We start from the raw sequence: 15,885 nt of genomic DNA on the forward strand, positions 1-15,885 counted from the left end.
ACCGAATGGCAGACGCTCTAAACACCTTGCAAACTTGGGGGAGGAGAAGAGGAAGAAAAATAAAAGCGGAGGTGAAAACGCTGGAGCAAAAAAAAAGATAAAACCAAAGAAATAAGATAATAAGGTAGAAAGCAAAACTCAAGAGAGCGCAGTACTGGAGGCTTTTTCATTCGCGCAGAGAACCAACCCCATGGAATCCCGTCTAAGTCACAAGTTTATCCCATTTGATGAACTTTTCCGCATCGAAATGAAAAATTTTAGCGTGATAAATGGCCGTCAAAGTCGTAAACATGTCCCGCACCGCTAGATTAAGCAGCAACCTCAGTGGGTTGGGGGACGGAGTCGATGGCAGGACGACGGACGATACCACCGGTGACCGGGAGCTGGGAGCTGGTTCCGCTGAGGAAAGCATCGACTTCGCGAGCACACTGGCGACCTTCGTTGATACCCCTGGAATTATATTAGTCAAAGTTTCGGGCTATACGGATTGAACGGAACTCACCAGACGATCAAAGACTGTCCACGGCGACAGTCACCTGCCGCATAAACACCGGGGATGTTGGTCGAGTAGTGGCCGGGAGGAGTCTTGATGTTCTTGCGAGGATCAAGCTCAATATCCTCACCAAAGACGCGATCCTCGGGGCCCAAGAATCCCATAGAGAGGAGGACAAGGTCCGCGGGGAAGAATTGCTCGCTACCCTCGACGGTCTTCATGTCCCAGCCGCCAGTAGCGCTCTTGGTCCACTCGACCCGGACAGTGTTGATGCCCTTGACGTGGTTGTTGCCATCGTCAACAAACTCGGTCGACATGACACAGTACTCACGTGGGTCCTTGCCCATGTGTGTCTTGACCTCGGTGTGACCATAATCGACACGGTAGATACGGGGCCACTGAGGCCAGGGGTTGTCACGGGCACGCTCTGGGGGAGGCTGGGGCAACAACTCGAAGTTGGTCACCGACTTCGCACCATGGCGGACAGAGGTACCAATACAATCATTGCCGGTATCACCACCACCGATAACGACAACATGCTTGTCCTTAGCAGAGATGTATTCGCCATCTGAAAGACCAGAGTCGAGGAGGGACTTGGTGTTCTTATGCAAGAACTGCATGGCAAAGTGCACGCCATCCAGTTCGCGGCCAGTGACCTTGAGATCACGCGCAACAGTGGCACCTGTAGCAACAATGACAGCATCATTTACGGCGCGGAGTGACTGCAGAGAAACCTCGCAGTCAGGGCCAACAGCAGTGCTCGCAACAAACTTGATACCTTCAGCGGCCATGAAGTCGATACGGCGCTGGACAACCTTCTTGTCAAGCTTCATGTTGGGGATGCCATACATGAGAAGACCACCCATTCGGTCGGCACGCTCATAAACAGTGACGCTGTGACCAGCGCGGTTAAGCTGATCGGCAGCAGCCAAGCCAGCAGGCCCAGAGCCGATGATAGCGATGGTCTTGCCAGAGCGGGTCTTAGGAGGGCAGGGAACCATCCAGCCCATCTCAAATCCACGGTCAATGATCGCGCACTCGATGGATTTGATACCAACGGGGTCTTCGTTAATGCCTAGAACACATGAGCCTTCGCAAGGTGCAGGGCAGACACGACCGGTGAACTCGGGGAAGTTGTTGGTCATGAGCAGGCGGTTCAAAGCATCCTGCCAGTTTCCCTGGAAGAGTAGCTCATTCCACTTGGGAATGATGTTGGAAATGGGACAGCCAGTATCGGACTGGCAGAATGGAACACCACAGTCCATACAGCGGGCAGACTGGTACTTGAGCTCGTCCTCGCTGAGGCGGTGGGAGATCTCGCCCCAGTCACGAGTACGGGTTGTCGCGTTGCGATACTTCTCACTGCGGCGGCTGTACTTCATGAAGCCTCTTGTTTTGTCCAAGATCAACGCAGAACGCTTCTTCTCAGTCTTCGAATCGCTAATGCTGTCTTCAATATCCAGCAAGTCAGCCTTCTTGGAGTCGTCGACCTTCGCTGTCTCGGCTTTGATCGGGGTGCTAGGAAGCCGAGGAAGAGTGAATTCGGCTTTCTTCGCAGCCTCTGCCTTGGCGGCATCTTCCTCCATGACGCGCTTGTAGTCGGTTGGCAGAACCTTGACGAAGTGGGGGAGAGCACGATTGAAGTCAAGCAGAATGCGAGCAGCCAACTCAGAGCCAGTATAATGGTGGTGATCTTCAACCAAACCACGAACAAAGGCAATCTCCGATGGGTCTTCGATACTGGAGATCTCAACCATCTCCAAGTTGACCTTGGAATGGAAGTCCTGGTTCTTATCCAGAACATAGGCGATACCACCAGACATACCAGCAGCGAAGTTGCGGCCAGTGGGTCCGAGGTTGAGTACACGACCACCAGTCATGTACTCACATCCGTGGTCACCGACACCCTCAACGACAACAGTGGCACCAGAGTTACGGACAGCAAAACGCTCAGCAGCCATACCGCGGAAGTAGCAAGTTCCGCGGGTGGCACCGTAAAGGCAGGTGTTACCGACGATGACGTTTTCTTCGGCCTTGAAAGCGGCTCCGCGCGGGGGGTAGACGATGAGACGGCCACCAGAGAGACCCTTGCCGACATAGTCGTTGGCATCACCCTCGAGCTCAAGAGTGACACCGGGGGCGAGGAAGGCACCAAAGGACTGACCAGCAGAGCCCTTGATGTTCGCGTGGATGGTATCCTGAGGAAGACCAGCTTCGCCGTAGCGTCTGCTGATCTGATAGGAGAGGGTAGCACCCAGGGCACGGTCGGTGTTAACGATATCACACTCAATTCGGCAGGGTAGACCCTTCTCAAGAGCGAGTTCCGATTCAGCAATCAACTTGTTGTCTAAGCGGGTGTGAAGGCGGTGATCCTGCTTGCGAACATTGTAGGTAGCGACTCCGGGGCGAAGTGAGTGAGCGGGGGTCAGGATAAGTGACAGGTCAATTCGTTCCTGTTTGACATTGCGAATATCGTCCCGGACCTTAAGCAGCTCAGCACGACCGACCATCTCGTTGACCGAACGAACACCCAGCTTGGCCATGATAGCACGCATCTCATTGGCGACATAGTAGAAGAAGTTGATAACATGCTCTGGTGTACCCTTGAATTTCTGCCTCAGTTCGGGATCCTGAGTCGCGATACCGACAGGACAGGTATTCAGGTGACATTTCTAGGGAAAATATATTTGTTAATAGGCCGCTCGTTAGGAAATCAGAGATTGAAATGTACTCACCCTCATCATAATGCATCCTAATGCGATCAGAGGAGTTGTGGCAAACCCATATTCTTCCGCTCCAAGTAGACAGGCGATGGCAAGGTCACGGCCGGTACGGATTTGGCCATCAGTCTGGACCACAACACGACCACGAAGATCGTTCAAAACAAGAGTTTGATGCGTCTCTGCAAGACCCAATTCCCAAGGAAGACCGGCGTACTTGATACCGGTCCAGCGCGAGGCACCGGTGCCACCATCATGGCCAGAGATCAAGATGTGATCAGCCTTGGCCTTGGCCACACCCGAGGCGACAATACCCACACCAACCTCAGATACGAGCTTAACGGAGACACGAGCTCGGGGGTTAGAGCACTTGAGATCATAGATAAGCTGCTTCAGATCTTCAATAGAGTAGATGTCGTGGTGCGGAGGCGGGGAGATAAGACCGACTCCCGGTGTGGAGAACCGAGTGCGAGCAATGGGACCGACGACCTTGTGGCCGGGTAATTCACCACCCTCACCGGGCTTGGCACCCTGGGCCATCTTGATCTGCAGTTCATCAGCGTCGGCTAGGTAGTTGGATGTAACACCGAAACGACCAGAAGCAATCTGCTTGATGGCGGACCGCATCGTGTCGCCGTTCTCCATTCTCTTGCTACGCTCGGCATCTTCGCCACCTTCACCAGTGTTGGACTTGCCGCCCAAGCGGTTCATGGCAATGGCAATTGTAGAGTGGGATTCCATGGAGATAGATCCGTAGGACATGGCACCGGTCACGAAGCGGCGGACAATTTCGGTCCAAGGCTCGACCTGATCAATGGGAATAGGGGTTCTCTGATCGAAATCGAAGTCTAGCATGCCACGCAAAGTACAGTTCTTGATCTGCTCATGTGCGGACTTGGCATAGGCCTCGTAGGACTTGTCGTTCTTGGTGCGAACGGCATCCTGCACATTGGCAATACTGGTGGGGTCGTTGATATGGGCCTCTCCTCCATCACGCCAGTGGTACTCGCCAGATTCAGGCAGACCGGGGACTTCTACAATTGGACGCGAAGGGTAACCGCGCTCGTGGAAGGCGAAAGCATCCTGGGCAATCAGATCAAATGTAATACCACGAATGCGACTGGCAGTACCAGAGAAGCAGCGATCAATAACGCTGTCATCAATACCAAGGGCTTCGAAAATCTGGGCACCCTTGTAGGACTGGAGAGTAGAGATACCCATCTTACTCATGACCTTGAGGATACCACCATCACAGGAGGACTTGTAGTTCTCAATCACCTTCTCGTCGGGGATATCCTTGCGGATCAACTTTTCCCGGTTCATCTTGAGAATACATTCCAGAGCCAGGTAAGGGTTGATTGCATCGGCACCATATCCTAGCAGAACACAGTGGTGGTGGACCTCGCGAGCCTCGGCAGTTTCAACTGCTAGGGCGGCAAGCGACCTCCACTTGTTTCGGACGAGATGGTGGTGCACCAGACCGGTAGCCAACAAGGCAGAGACAGCCACACGGTCGGCGGATGTAGCACGATCGGAGAGGATGATGACCTTGTCGCCATTCTGGATAGCTTCAGTGGCACCGTCGCAGATGGAATCGAGCGCTTCAATATAACCGGCAGTGCCCTTGCTCTTCTCAAATGTGATATCGATGGTTCGCACAGTCCAATCCTTGTGGACTACGTTGATATTCTTCAAAGCATTGAACTCGGGGATGCTCAGGATGGGAGAGGGCAGACGCAGACGGTGACATTGCGAAGGGTCCATTTCCAGCAGGTTTCCCTGAGGACCGACGTAGCATTCGAGGGACATGACCACCGCCTCTCTGATCGGGTCAATGGGAGGGTTGGTGACCTGAGCAAAGAGCTGGCGGAAGTACTCGTAGAGTAGGCGAGGCTGTTGAGCAATACAGGCAAGAGGTGCATCGTTACCCATAGAGCCCAAGGCTTCCTTGGAATCTGCGGCCATAGGGCCAAGAATCAAGCTGACTTGTTCGAAAGAGTACCCGAATGCTCGGAGGCGAGGGTCGTTCTGAATTGTATTGCTATCCAAGGCAAAAGAAAGATCAACATTGGAGTCAAGTAGCGTCTGGTTGATAGCAGGGAGCTTCAAAAGTCCCTTGTCCAACCAGCCGGCAAAGTCCTGGCGGCGCGCAACAGTCTGCTTGAGTTCAGCATCATCAATGATCCGACCTGCCACGGTATCAACCAGCAGCATCTTTCCAGGCTGCAAGCGGCCCTTTTGAACGACCCTCTCGGGATCAATATCAATGGCGCCGACCTCGGAAGCACAGACGATGCGATCATCGTCCATTACGTAGAAACGGCAGGGACGGAGACCGTTGCGGTCAAGATTAGCACCGCAGTAGCGTCCATCGGAGAAAGTGAAAAGAGCTGGGCCATCCCACGGTTCCATCTGGCAAGCAGCCCACTCGTAGAAAGCGGACTTGGCTGGATCCATAGCTGGGTTGTCCTGCCAGGCCTCCGGAATCATAATCATCACTGCCTCGGGAAGAGACAGAACGCCGTTGATCATGAGTAGTTCAAGCACGTTATCAAATGCAGCCGAGTCGGAGCCGCCGTCCTCGACAATAGGGTAAAGCTTATCGAGCTCGTCACCGAAGACCTCTGACCGCAGAACGCCCTCTCGTGCGCGCATCCAGTTTTTATTTCCTCGCAAGGTGTTAATTTCACCGTTGTGGGCAGCCCATCGTAGGGGCTGGGCACGATCCCAGGATGGGAATGTATTTGTAGAGAATCGAGAGTGCACCAGGGCAAAGTGGCCCTCGTAGTCTACGTTGACTAAATCGTGGTAATACGTGTACACTTGCACGGGAGAGAGTTGACCCTTGTAAACGATGTTCCGGTTGCTGAGGGAGCAGAGATAGAACCAGTTTCCGAGGCCGATGACATGAGTGGCACGCTTCCGTAGAACGTACAGCTGAAGCTCAAACGTTCTCTCGTCAAACTTTTCAGTGTCAGTGATCTCCGGCTTGTTGCCCTCACCATACGCTGATTTTAAGACCACAAATGGCTGCATAATTATGGGCTCTCGAGATAGTGCGGCGGGGCCAAGAATCGTTGAGTCCCGTGGCACTTCACGCCATCCAAGAACGCGCAAGCCAAGTGTCGTGGCCAGTTCCTCAAAACTTGCTATGGACTGCTTGAGGGCCTCCTCATCGGGCTTGAAAAACAAGTTGCCGACAGCATATTGTCCCAACGGGGGAGATCCACACCCACCTCACGGGCAAAGTTCTTAATGAAGAACTTGTGTGGAATACTGGTCATCACACCAGCACCGTCACCGTCCCGTGCATCAGAGCCTACGGCTCCTCGGTGGGTCATGTTGCACAATAGATTGCGGGCTGTTCAATTGCTATCAGTTTCATTTATCTGATATTTTGAGTTCAAACCGAAAACTCCGACTCACCATCGCTAACAATCTTGTGGCTTGGCTTGCCCTTGATGTGACTGATCCTGTCAGAATTTTTGAGTCCTCATGAGCTCCAATTGGGGTTCACTCACGCTGCAAAGCCTACACCACAGGCATCCTTTTCATATTCAGGGTCGTACAGACCTTGCCGCTCTGGTAGAGCATTGGCCCAGCCATAACCCTTTTTGGGTTGATACTGAGAATACTCATGAGGAGCCTGTTCTTCACTTATATCTTTGCCATAGAGCTCCTCCAAGTTAAGACCCATTCTTCCGCCGGGGGCCGACAGAGAATGGAATGGTAACTGAAGGGGATTGTTTCTAGGATGTCCCCACCGATTTGGGGATTGAGCAATGTCGTCACAGGGTGTAGCGCGGGTGAGGGAACAAAGGTGTCAATGATCACCCAGCTTCTGAAAGAGTTGAAGATAGAAGAAGGGGAAAGGCAGGAGAAGAGAATAAAAGGAGGGGAGGAGGGGGGGGGGAAGAAAAAAGAGGGCGATTACGGCGGGACAGCAGGTCCGGGGATTGCAAGCCCCCCGATGTACCCAAAGGGAAAATTACAATGGTGGGGAGCCGTGGCAAACTAGAAAGCAGCCAAGAACGGTAAGGGGAGGTTGAAAGAAATATGAAATGCTGCTACATATGCTATGCTACCTACACATTTAAACACTGTGAACAGACATTTAACAATTATAACGGTTATAACAGTTATAATAGTTATGTTGTAGAGTCGACGCAAACAGCCAGAAAGTAATGATAATCATTATGATTACGGAGTGCAAATCACCCCAAGATAAGCATCACTCAACCAATCAGAGCGAAGCGTTTACAATCCAGGGTTAGCTCTTTACTACGTCAATTATCTTATATAACTTATAACTATAACTTAGTAACTATACCTAGTTAATAATCGCCTAGTTATAACTATCATTGCTACAGAATACTCTGTAGCATATTACCATCTATCCCAATCTATTCCTTTCTTCCTTCTCTTTCCCTACCAAATGCTCAAAACAAGGTACAACAGTGGGCCGAGCGGCCCCATAGGCCCATAAGCCCCATAAAAAAAGATCAGAGCTCCAATATACAATATACAAAGTGTCCTCCCACACAGAAATGAGGCAATCCTCACATGTTACCTGAGTGGGCGCACTTTGTGGGGCAACGATGCAGTGCTTAATTCGGTATTTAGTCTGCTTACCTCTCTCTGCAGGAGGAACCAGGGAAAAAGAAAAAAAGTACCAAACAAAAGTTCAAAAGTACCTTATATGAAATATTATTCATCCAGGAAAGAAAGAAAAATAGGATAAAATTAATGGAACATTCCTATCCCAAGACATTCAGAGATAGATGCATAAATACCTGTAACAGTACACATTCCGACAACGGCCAAGTCCCCCGGGTTTTCCCCCTCTATCATTTCTTGGATGCCAATGAGCATAGCCCGATCTCGGGACCCGTTTGCAGGACCATTCCCCCTACTTTGAGATACCGTTTCCAACCTTACTCGACCTCCAGTATTAGATGGGGGATTCAGCTCTCATGAATTGGAATGGATATCCATTGGAATCGCATATTTCCCCATGTTTTAATACCTAAAATATGCTTTACCCCATGTGGACAAAGTTACAAGTCCGGAGGAAAGTGATCCGTCCAGACATGTGAATATCAGAGATAAGGCAGATGATGGTAATAAGAATACATAACTCTGACTTCTTCTCCTGTTCAATCGAAATACGTTACAGTATATCGGGTGAAACAGGAGCATTCGATGTTTATAGTTCACCATACATTATTACAGCAGGTCCAGAAAGCCCTCTCAAGGTTATATTTGGGGACAAGTGTATATCACATGATCTCCACCTTTTCTCCAATTAAAGCCAAGATAAAAGTAAGACACGTCATCTGTATCCCGGCTTTTCCCGTCCACTTTAGACCGGATTAGATACACCGCTGGTCATCGGGAGATACCGGGAATGGATCAGATTTGACATGAAACATGACTTGGATTCTACTATAACCCTCCCACTTCTCAAGTGTTAGGTCTTTGAGAAAGCCTCGAAATTTCTCGAGTGGAAATAAGGCCATCTTACTTCCTATATTCAGGTCTTGAATTTGCTAGGGTCTCAGTTATTTGGCGGAGACATCTCTCAATGCCGAAGAGTGAGATCCAGGTCTGCGGTGCATGGTAGGTTCATGCATTGCACGGAGTACATATGAAGTGCCTGTAGCCAAAGACCTGGATCAATGAAAGATCAGTATCATTGACTTCCCTGAAGGCGAAAGTAATGTGGATTTGCCTCAGAAACTGACGCTATACTTCATAAAAGACTGCTTAGATCCATACATACTATTCAGAGTTATGTTTTCAGCCGTCAAAAGGAGGTACGTGGAATAGAATCTCAATTTTCTATTCGTTATATACAAATGAAGTTAAAGCTTAGTAAATTGAAGCATATAGGGTTAGGGGACCCCACACGAATTGATTGGCTGTGGAGCTCCTGGCCTTTTCTCGTTCACTTTCTTGGACCTTTGCATTATATGCCATATACAAAATACGGAGTATTGACATCTCCAACTTTTTCTATCTGTCTGTTTCCCCCTTTCAATAAAGTTTACATGCGTGAAGTCCTAGCACCAACGCTCATTCACTCGCAATCATAAACTGCTACAAGCACAGCGATAAAGCGCGTACCCTGTCGCAGATCACAATAAACCGAAACCTCGGAGCAGGTACCCAAGAGCATTCCTGAATCCAATATCAAAATAATTGCAGCGATGCTCACCCTTTCATCTATTACCCCGCGCGACGTAAGTGCCAGGCTAAGCTTCTTAAACAGGAAACTGACACCTCGATAGTCCCACGAACTTTGGTTCGGATCTTCCCAACCATATCGCTCTACCTCCGATCAACAAGGCGACAATGCCGCTGCAAACCACCTGGCCCGACGCAATGCCAACGGCACGTCCAGCAGTCATCGCTCATTCATGCCATCCCACTCTTCTGCCAACACAATTGCCACACTAGCCGCAGAAGAACGCTCGCTACGCGCTCGAAAATTGAACATTGCATCGTTTGGATACTCATGGATCAGGCCGGCGGGATGTGCCAAAACAATGCTCGGTATGAAAGAGGAGGAAGCGGAGCGCGAAGAGGCGCTACAGGCTGCTGCAGCTGAGATGGAAGCTGCAGAGGGAGAAGGCATCATGGATGATGACATGGGCATGCAGAGAGAGGAAGTAGAAGAAGACGAAGGCATGGAACGCGATTTAGATGATGATATCCCCAACGCGGAGGAGGAGGCCTCGGGTCTTATCGAGGAAGGAGAGGAAGGCCTCGAGGAAGATGAAATTGGCGACGAAGGAGAATACATGGGACGCGACTTGGATGATGACATTCCCGAAGGGTTCCCCGATGATGACTATGAGGGCTCAGGCCTGTACGATGACGAGGACGATGATTTCGACAACCAGCCGGATCTGGATGCAGAGATACCTGCTGCCGACGGTGAGAGTGTGAGTGAAGGCATGACGCGTGACCTCGACGATGATATCCCTGATGCTGCAGAGCAAGACTCGGAGCAAGAAGAGGAATGGCAACACACGGACAGCGAGGAAGAGCTGAGTGAGGAAGAGGAAAACGAACCTAGTATTATTCAAACCAGGTTTGCCGAGAACTTCCGCACCAGTACGCCCAACAGTCGCGGTGGCTTGCCTCCACCTCCGACTCTGCCCCGCGAACCCGAGACTGAAGCTCAGCGCCGCTTCCTCAATCGCTGGAGTGGTGGTGGCGATGCGTTAGATTCTAGCAGCATGCTCTACAGCGACGATGACCTGCGCGCATCGATAACCAGTCAGGGCAGTCGACGAAGCGGGTTTGCGAGAAGGTTCCCGCGGCACATCGGTGGGCCCAGGGACAGTCTGAACTAGAGAAGCTATCCAAAATGATGTTATTATGAAAAAAATAGACCCCAGGGGGTTTTGCCTCGGAGTTTTAATGACAGCTTATGATATCTCCTTATGAGATAAAATGTTCTATGAGCAAATTCAATGGACGTGACTTGAAACGTGTAAACTTCCACAGTCCCCGAATATAAAGCTCAGCCTGGAAATGGTTTCTTTTGCTAGGGCAATCCCTGTATATTGTTTTATGTGCATTATCTACGATTTGCTTAAAACATATTCCAATATCAAAGCCAGAAATAACCTAACCATCATCGAATCACATCGGACCACTGGCCTGACTTATCTCCGAGATAAATACCAGGCAGATCCCGAACATGTCGACCCAGAAAGCGGGACGTGGCCGACATCTGATCCCATGGCGGGGGTTTGCACATACATAGCTCAAAGAATCGAATCCATAGTCCCAGAACACCTCATAGCGCCAAAGCCAATATTCCCATGCTGACGATACTGATAAGTCATGTGCGTGGCTCGATCCATTTGAGATCAAGTAAAAGAACAAGTCGCTGGGTTTTGCGTGAAGGCGAGAAATTGAAGGTGATAAAAACGACAAGGACGGGCGTGGTCGACATGGTATAGAGCGCGAGTGCACGTGCGGGTGCACTTCTTAAGAGAGACAGGAAGGGTATACGTTCAGAATATCCACACATAGAAGAACAGGAGGAATACAGCGAAAAAGAAGCCGAGCCAGACTCGCCACCCGACGCCGGTGCTCTCGGCCATGCGAAGCATCCGTTTCATATTCCCGCGGAGTCGAACTCGAGTGTTATCAAATGAATCGTTGAGGTCAGTTATGTGTGTGGTGTCTCTAATTTCATCGCCAATTGCGATTGTGATCTAGATGGGTTTCCTGTCAGCGGGTTGTCATTTCAAATGACCACCTGCTCTCTTTGGATCTGGATGTTTGGGTGCGAGGCTTCTTACATCTTTCAGCATTTTGACCTTGGCGCTGATACCCTCGACTTCAGCGTCGTTTTGTGACTCGAGAGATGAGAGAACTGCATCGGAGTAGTGTCCTCTATAGCAAAGCGGGTTAATAACTATACATCCTCGGGGGAACGATAGGCGATCTCAAATCATGGACCTCTCAACACACTTTTTGTCCGGCGATGCACTCTGATATCCCGCTCCATCTGCACCGCTACTCGCGTAACCATTAGGTGCTGGGCTGGGGTAACCTCCGTACCCGTATCCACCTGGTTGTTGGGCAGGAGATCTGCTAGCTTGGCGGGAGTCGCCACCGTATTGATCGAAGAGAGACGAAGAGGCACGGGGATCACGCTGACGCGGAAATCTATTTCGATTACTGCTGCATTAGCTAACTGAAGGACACCCCATAATAGACCAAGATATTAACGGTGGAACTATACCGTGAAGCCATAACGGTCGTGGAATGTAGCTAAGTTTGTGCCGGAGGAAGAGAAGAAACATAAACTGCAGATCGATAAGTTGTTTAACGGTGATTGAGCATTTCGGAAGTATCAAAATCCAAGGCGATCACTGTTCGTATCCTCGATGCTTGCGGAGATAAAAACATCAAGGTGGCCATAGCGTTGTCATCCGCAGGAACGGCACGTGATAGCCTAAGTACTGGAAATCGACACGCGGGATAAGCAGTTATAGTTCGCGTGGGAAGCTGTTTCCTGTCAATTTGGTCATTTAGTATTGATTATGATGGGATTCAATGGACAATCCATTGTTCGTTCCAAGTTATAGCCCTGGAGATATCCATTTTGTCTACAAATTACATCATAATAGGCTGAACATCGGCCAACCAACAATCAACGGACAAAGTGTATATGAACAGAGTTGGAAAAAGAAATCCGAAGATATATTCATTGATTCATTGTCATCACAGAATCGCGTGACTTTTTGTGGACACGCGCGAAAAAAAACATCGTGGATCGATCCGTGGCGCCTATCGTTCAAAGCAATTCCATGACACCCGATAGTTTTTTTTATTCATCGAGCTTAGTCGCGCATCTGATCATCATCGTTGGTTTGGTTGTCCTCGCGGCTCTCATATTCCTCATCATCGTCATCGTCATCCTCCATCTCATCGGTGGAGATCTTGGAGTAGTCAATGACCTTGCCGCGTGTGCGTCGGCCACCCTGGATGATGTTGCTTTGGTCGATGGGGTCGTTGAGATTGTCTTGTGTGTCATCGTCCTCGTCTGGGAACAGAAAGGGTCAGTATGGAGGCAATTGATTGTCCTCATGGCGCATATGGTCATTCAGACAGGGGTTGCTTGGGTGATAGTGGGGGGGTACACACCATTGTCGGCCTAGTAACACACAAGAAAGTCAGCATACAAGTAGGTAGTTGGGCGTGGAAATTGCAGACTCACAATTTCATTTTCGCTCTCCGACTCGCTCTCCTCATCCATGCTCATATCTTGCGTGGGGTCAGCCTTGCCCTTGCCCTTGGCGAAAGCTTCCTCGTTGGTGTTGGAAATGGTCGCCTGGTCAGCCATAATGAGATTTATGCAGAGTGGATGAAGAATTGTAAGAAGGATGGTTGGTGGAGAGGGGGCAAGGGGAATTAAAAAGACGGTCTGCAAAATAAGGTCCCCTCGAACCAAAACAACCTGTAAGGACGAGACCCCGTTGCCTGATTGGCTGCCGCGGGTGATCAAACCCCGTGACAAATCTTACCCTCAGGCATCAAGGACTAATCCAACTGAAAAGGGACTGTCAAATTAACAATCCCCTAACTATTTATATAGGCAAGTAATTACCCTAATCATCAATAATATTACAACACACTTTTGCACTTCTTTTATCTGCACAAAAGAGGCAAATGGCATATTAGAACTCATGATATCAGCTATTTCTCATACTAGAAAATGAGAAGACCAAATCAGCTATCGAGAGCGAAGCATCTTTCTATAGAAGTTGCGTTATTGCCCCACCATTTGGCATTGAAATTTGCTTGCCTGCTCCGAAAAAGAAGAAGACGAGCAACATGTTGAGATTGAATCCAGCATCAAGCGCAGCAGCAAGAAGGTAATTATACAGCTTCCAGACCTCAAAATGACGACAGTAGGCCCAATACATTACAACATATCCACCAACAATGGCAGATGTATAACCAGTACTGATGTTATCATAGAACATTGCCATTCCTCCATAAAAGGTACTGACATTCCATTCCGCAAGTCAATCCGAAGTCGGGGGAAGAATCGGTGGAAATAGAAGAGGATAGGAGGAATTACCGCCCCGATAAGGAATGACCACGGAAGCACGGCCATTCTATGTCAGCGAGCAACCTTCGTGAACCAAGCACCGCATACTGTATACCCATGGTGTTGAAAGTCCGCAGGGACTGTCCTGTCCATTGATTTAGTGGATCCATTTTTTTGTAATCTCCTTTGTTGTCCATGATCCAATAATGACGGCATAGTTGATTGGAACACCCATGCAAGTGCCGAAAATCTGAGAGAAGAAAACTGTGCGGGGTGAATGTGCATGTAGTGACCAATATTTTGGTCTTGGAGCATATACTGCGCACGATACCAGGCGTCACCCGCAATAGACCCATAGACAGAAAGACCACAGGGGTGTTGGTGAGCCTCGCCGGCTTTTGTGTGAATCATGTAGCTATACATGAGTTCGTTGAAAGAGCTAGTCTCAAGCCGGTAGTTAGGGATGGCGTAAAGCCAAGCAAACGGGATGACCAGGACTGCAGCACTCGCGAGTGCCCCAAACAAGGTCCAAATTTGGATGAAGAGATGGCCAAGTGCGAGAAATATGACCAGAATGACAAAGGCTACCGAAAATAGGGTAGCATACCACCACCATGGAATCTCTTTGTATTGTCTCTGGATAACGTTGAGGCGGTCATGATACTGGTGATGAATGCCTTCGTTCTTCCTGGATTTCTCTGCTTTTCGAGATGACCAGATTTTTCTGACATTCCTGGAAACCTGTGCGTATCCAAACGTTAAGATTCAAGTGACCGCTGCTGGAAGTTTGGCGTAGTCAAAAAAATGTTGCCCACACATTTTGCAACCCCATATACATCGGCCCATACTCCTCGTAAGCGGTCGTGTTCAGGTGATAGTCTGCAGTGAGAACTTCGAGCACCGGGTAGGAAGTACCATTTGCTAGGAATAGATTCCCGCACTTCGCTGCAGGAAGTAGAACCCAGCAATTGAAAGCAAAAGCCAAGAACAAGATGACCTGCGTCCAGTATGGGGTCATCATGATTGAGGAACCATTCCAGTTCACGTTTGACCAATCCAACGAGAGATTGAGGAAGCCCATGCCACCAAGACCTGAGCCAATGGAGTTTACGACCGGATTGCGAGGTGCCACCCAACAGAGGAAGGCTAAGGATGAGGTGAATTGGAAGACATACTCTAGAAGGAATTGCCACATGGTCATCCCTAGAAGTGCGAAGAAGAACACCTTCACCTGATGCCGAGCGAGAGCCGATGAGTTGTCTGCCTTGCGGAAAGTTTCAAACAATGTTGTTTGCATCAGAGCTTGGTTCCAGATGTATTCCGGGTCAGACAAAAAGGATTTATCGGGCAAGAGCAGCAAAGGAGTAGCCAATCCATACGATTGAAAGCATAAAGAAGATCGCAACCGCCAGATTAATTCGTGTACCGTACCAAAGCTCTGCGAGGACGATGGGAGCATATCCCAGGTTGTACGTAGCCCCAGAAGCTGCCGTCAGTGTGACCAAGACATGCTCCTTGGTGCTCCAGGGGGCCAATATCAGGCTGAAAGAAAAACGAGTACCAGGTAGTCCAATCTTCCAATCTGGAAGGACTCTAGCCATAAAATGACCAGCATAGTGACAGGCAATTTAAACAAAAAATATGGAGTATGGTACCCTGGTTGTGCGAAAGTTGCTCATCTGCGGCAGGAAGGCTCCAGGGATAACGAACAGTGACACCTTATATAGGGACCACCCTAATAGTAAAAGCTTAGCTAGATATATCTACTAGGTATACGGAGGCCTACTGGACTAGAAAGTAAGCAAGCAACCCACGGTCATAATATCCACCACAGAAGTAGAACTACTATGCCTATCGGAGGTAGGAAAGTAGCTTTATCAGTGGCTTCGGTTACTTAATAACCTCGCCTTTACCCCATCACACTACCTAACGATTAACTACGATAACAAGAGGACTATCCGCCTTTTAACCAAACACGTTATTAGCCAGCGAAAATATTGGCAAGTGCCATCTAAACAGCTTCTAGCTCCTTCTCTCCTCTCGGGAGCTCTACGGTCTTGAATATCATCATACACTATGTATTCCGACCT

General features: G+C 49.4%; 5 protein-coding genes across 5 annotated transcripts; 1 reads left to right on the forward strand and 4 right to left on the reverse strand.

Moving 5' to 3' along the window:
* Window positions 1–308: 308 nt before the first annotated feature.
* Window positions 309–6,910, reverse strand: N7447_002143 (glutamate synthase (NADH); the record flags this gene model as incomplete). The annotated part of the gene is made up of 6 exons (XM_057226419.1): window positions 309–450; window positions 503–3,165; window positions 3,229–6,393; window positions 6,450–6,574; window positions 6,640–6,680; window positions 6,735–6,910. 6 exons carry the CDS (start codon window positions 6,908–6,910, stop codon window positions 309–311), a joined length of 6,312 nt encoding a protein of 2,103 aa, XP_057090435.1.
* Window positions 6,911–9,422: 2,512 nt separating this feature from the next.
* Window positions 9,423–10,574, forward strand: N7447_002144 (uncharacterized protein; the record flags this gene model as incomplete). The annotated part of the gene is made up of 2 exons (XM_057226420.1): window positions 9,423–9,455; window positions 9,504–10,574. 2 exons carry the CDS (start codon window positions 9,423–9,425, stop codon window positions 10,572–10,574), a joined length of 1,104 nt encoding a protein of 367 aa, XP_057090436.1.
* A 669-nt stretch (window positions 10,575–11,243) lies between these two features.
* On the reverse strand, window positions 11,244–11,991 carry N7447_002145 (SNARE domain- containing protein; the record flags this gene model as incomplete). The annotated part of the gene is made up of 4 exons (XM_057226421.1): window positions 11,244–11,447; window positions 11,535–11,628; window positions 11,707–11,916; window positions 11,981–11,991. The coding sequence occupies 4 exons, from the start codon at window positions 11,989–11,991 to the stop codon at window positions 11,244–11,246; spliced, it is 519 nt and encodes a 172-aa protein (XP_057090437.1).
* Window positions 11,992–12,581: 590 nt separating this feature from the next.
* On the reverse strand, window positions 12,582–13,084 carry N7447_002146 (histone H2A.Z-specific chaperone CHZ1; the record flags this gene model as incomplete). Its single annotated transcript, XM_057226422.1, has 3 exons — window positions 12,582–12,784; window positions 12,886–12,895; window positions 12,959–13,084. 3 exons carry the CDS (start codon window positions 13,082–13,084, stop codon window positions 12,582–12,584), a joined length of 339 nt encoding a protein of 112 aa, XP_057090438.1.
* Window positions 13,085–13,952: 868 nt separating this feature from the next.
* N7447_002147 (Oligopeptide transporter OPT superfamily) lies at window positions 13,953–15,092 on the reverse strand (the record flags this gene model as incomplete). The annotated part of the gene is made up of 3 exons (XM_057226423.1): window positions 13,953–14,059; window positions 14,122–14,536; window positions 14,613–15,092. 3 exons carry the CDS (start codon window positions 15,090–15,092, stop codon window positions 13,953–13,955), a joined length of 1,002 nt encoding a protein of 333 aa, XP_057090439.1.
* Between the last annotated feature and the right edge of the window lie 793 nt (window positions 15,093–15,885).

This window comes from Penicillium robsamsonii, assembly GCF_028829455.1.
Source record: "Penicillium robsamsonii strain IBT 29466 chromosome Unknown utg000001l_segment0_segment0, whole genome shotgun sequence".
Lineage (NCBI taxonomy): Eukaryota > Fungi > Ascomycota > Eurotiomycetes > Eurotiales > Aspergillaceae > Penicillium > Penicillium robsamsonii.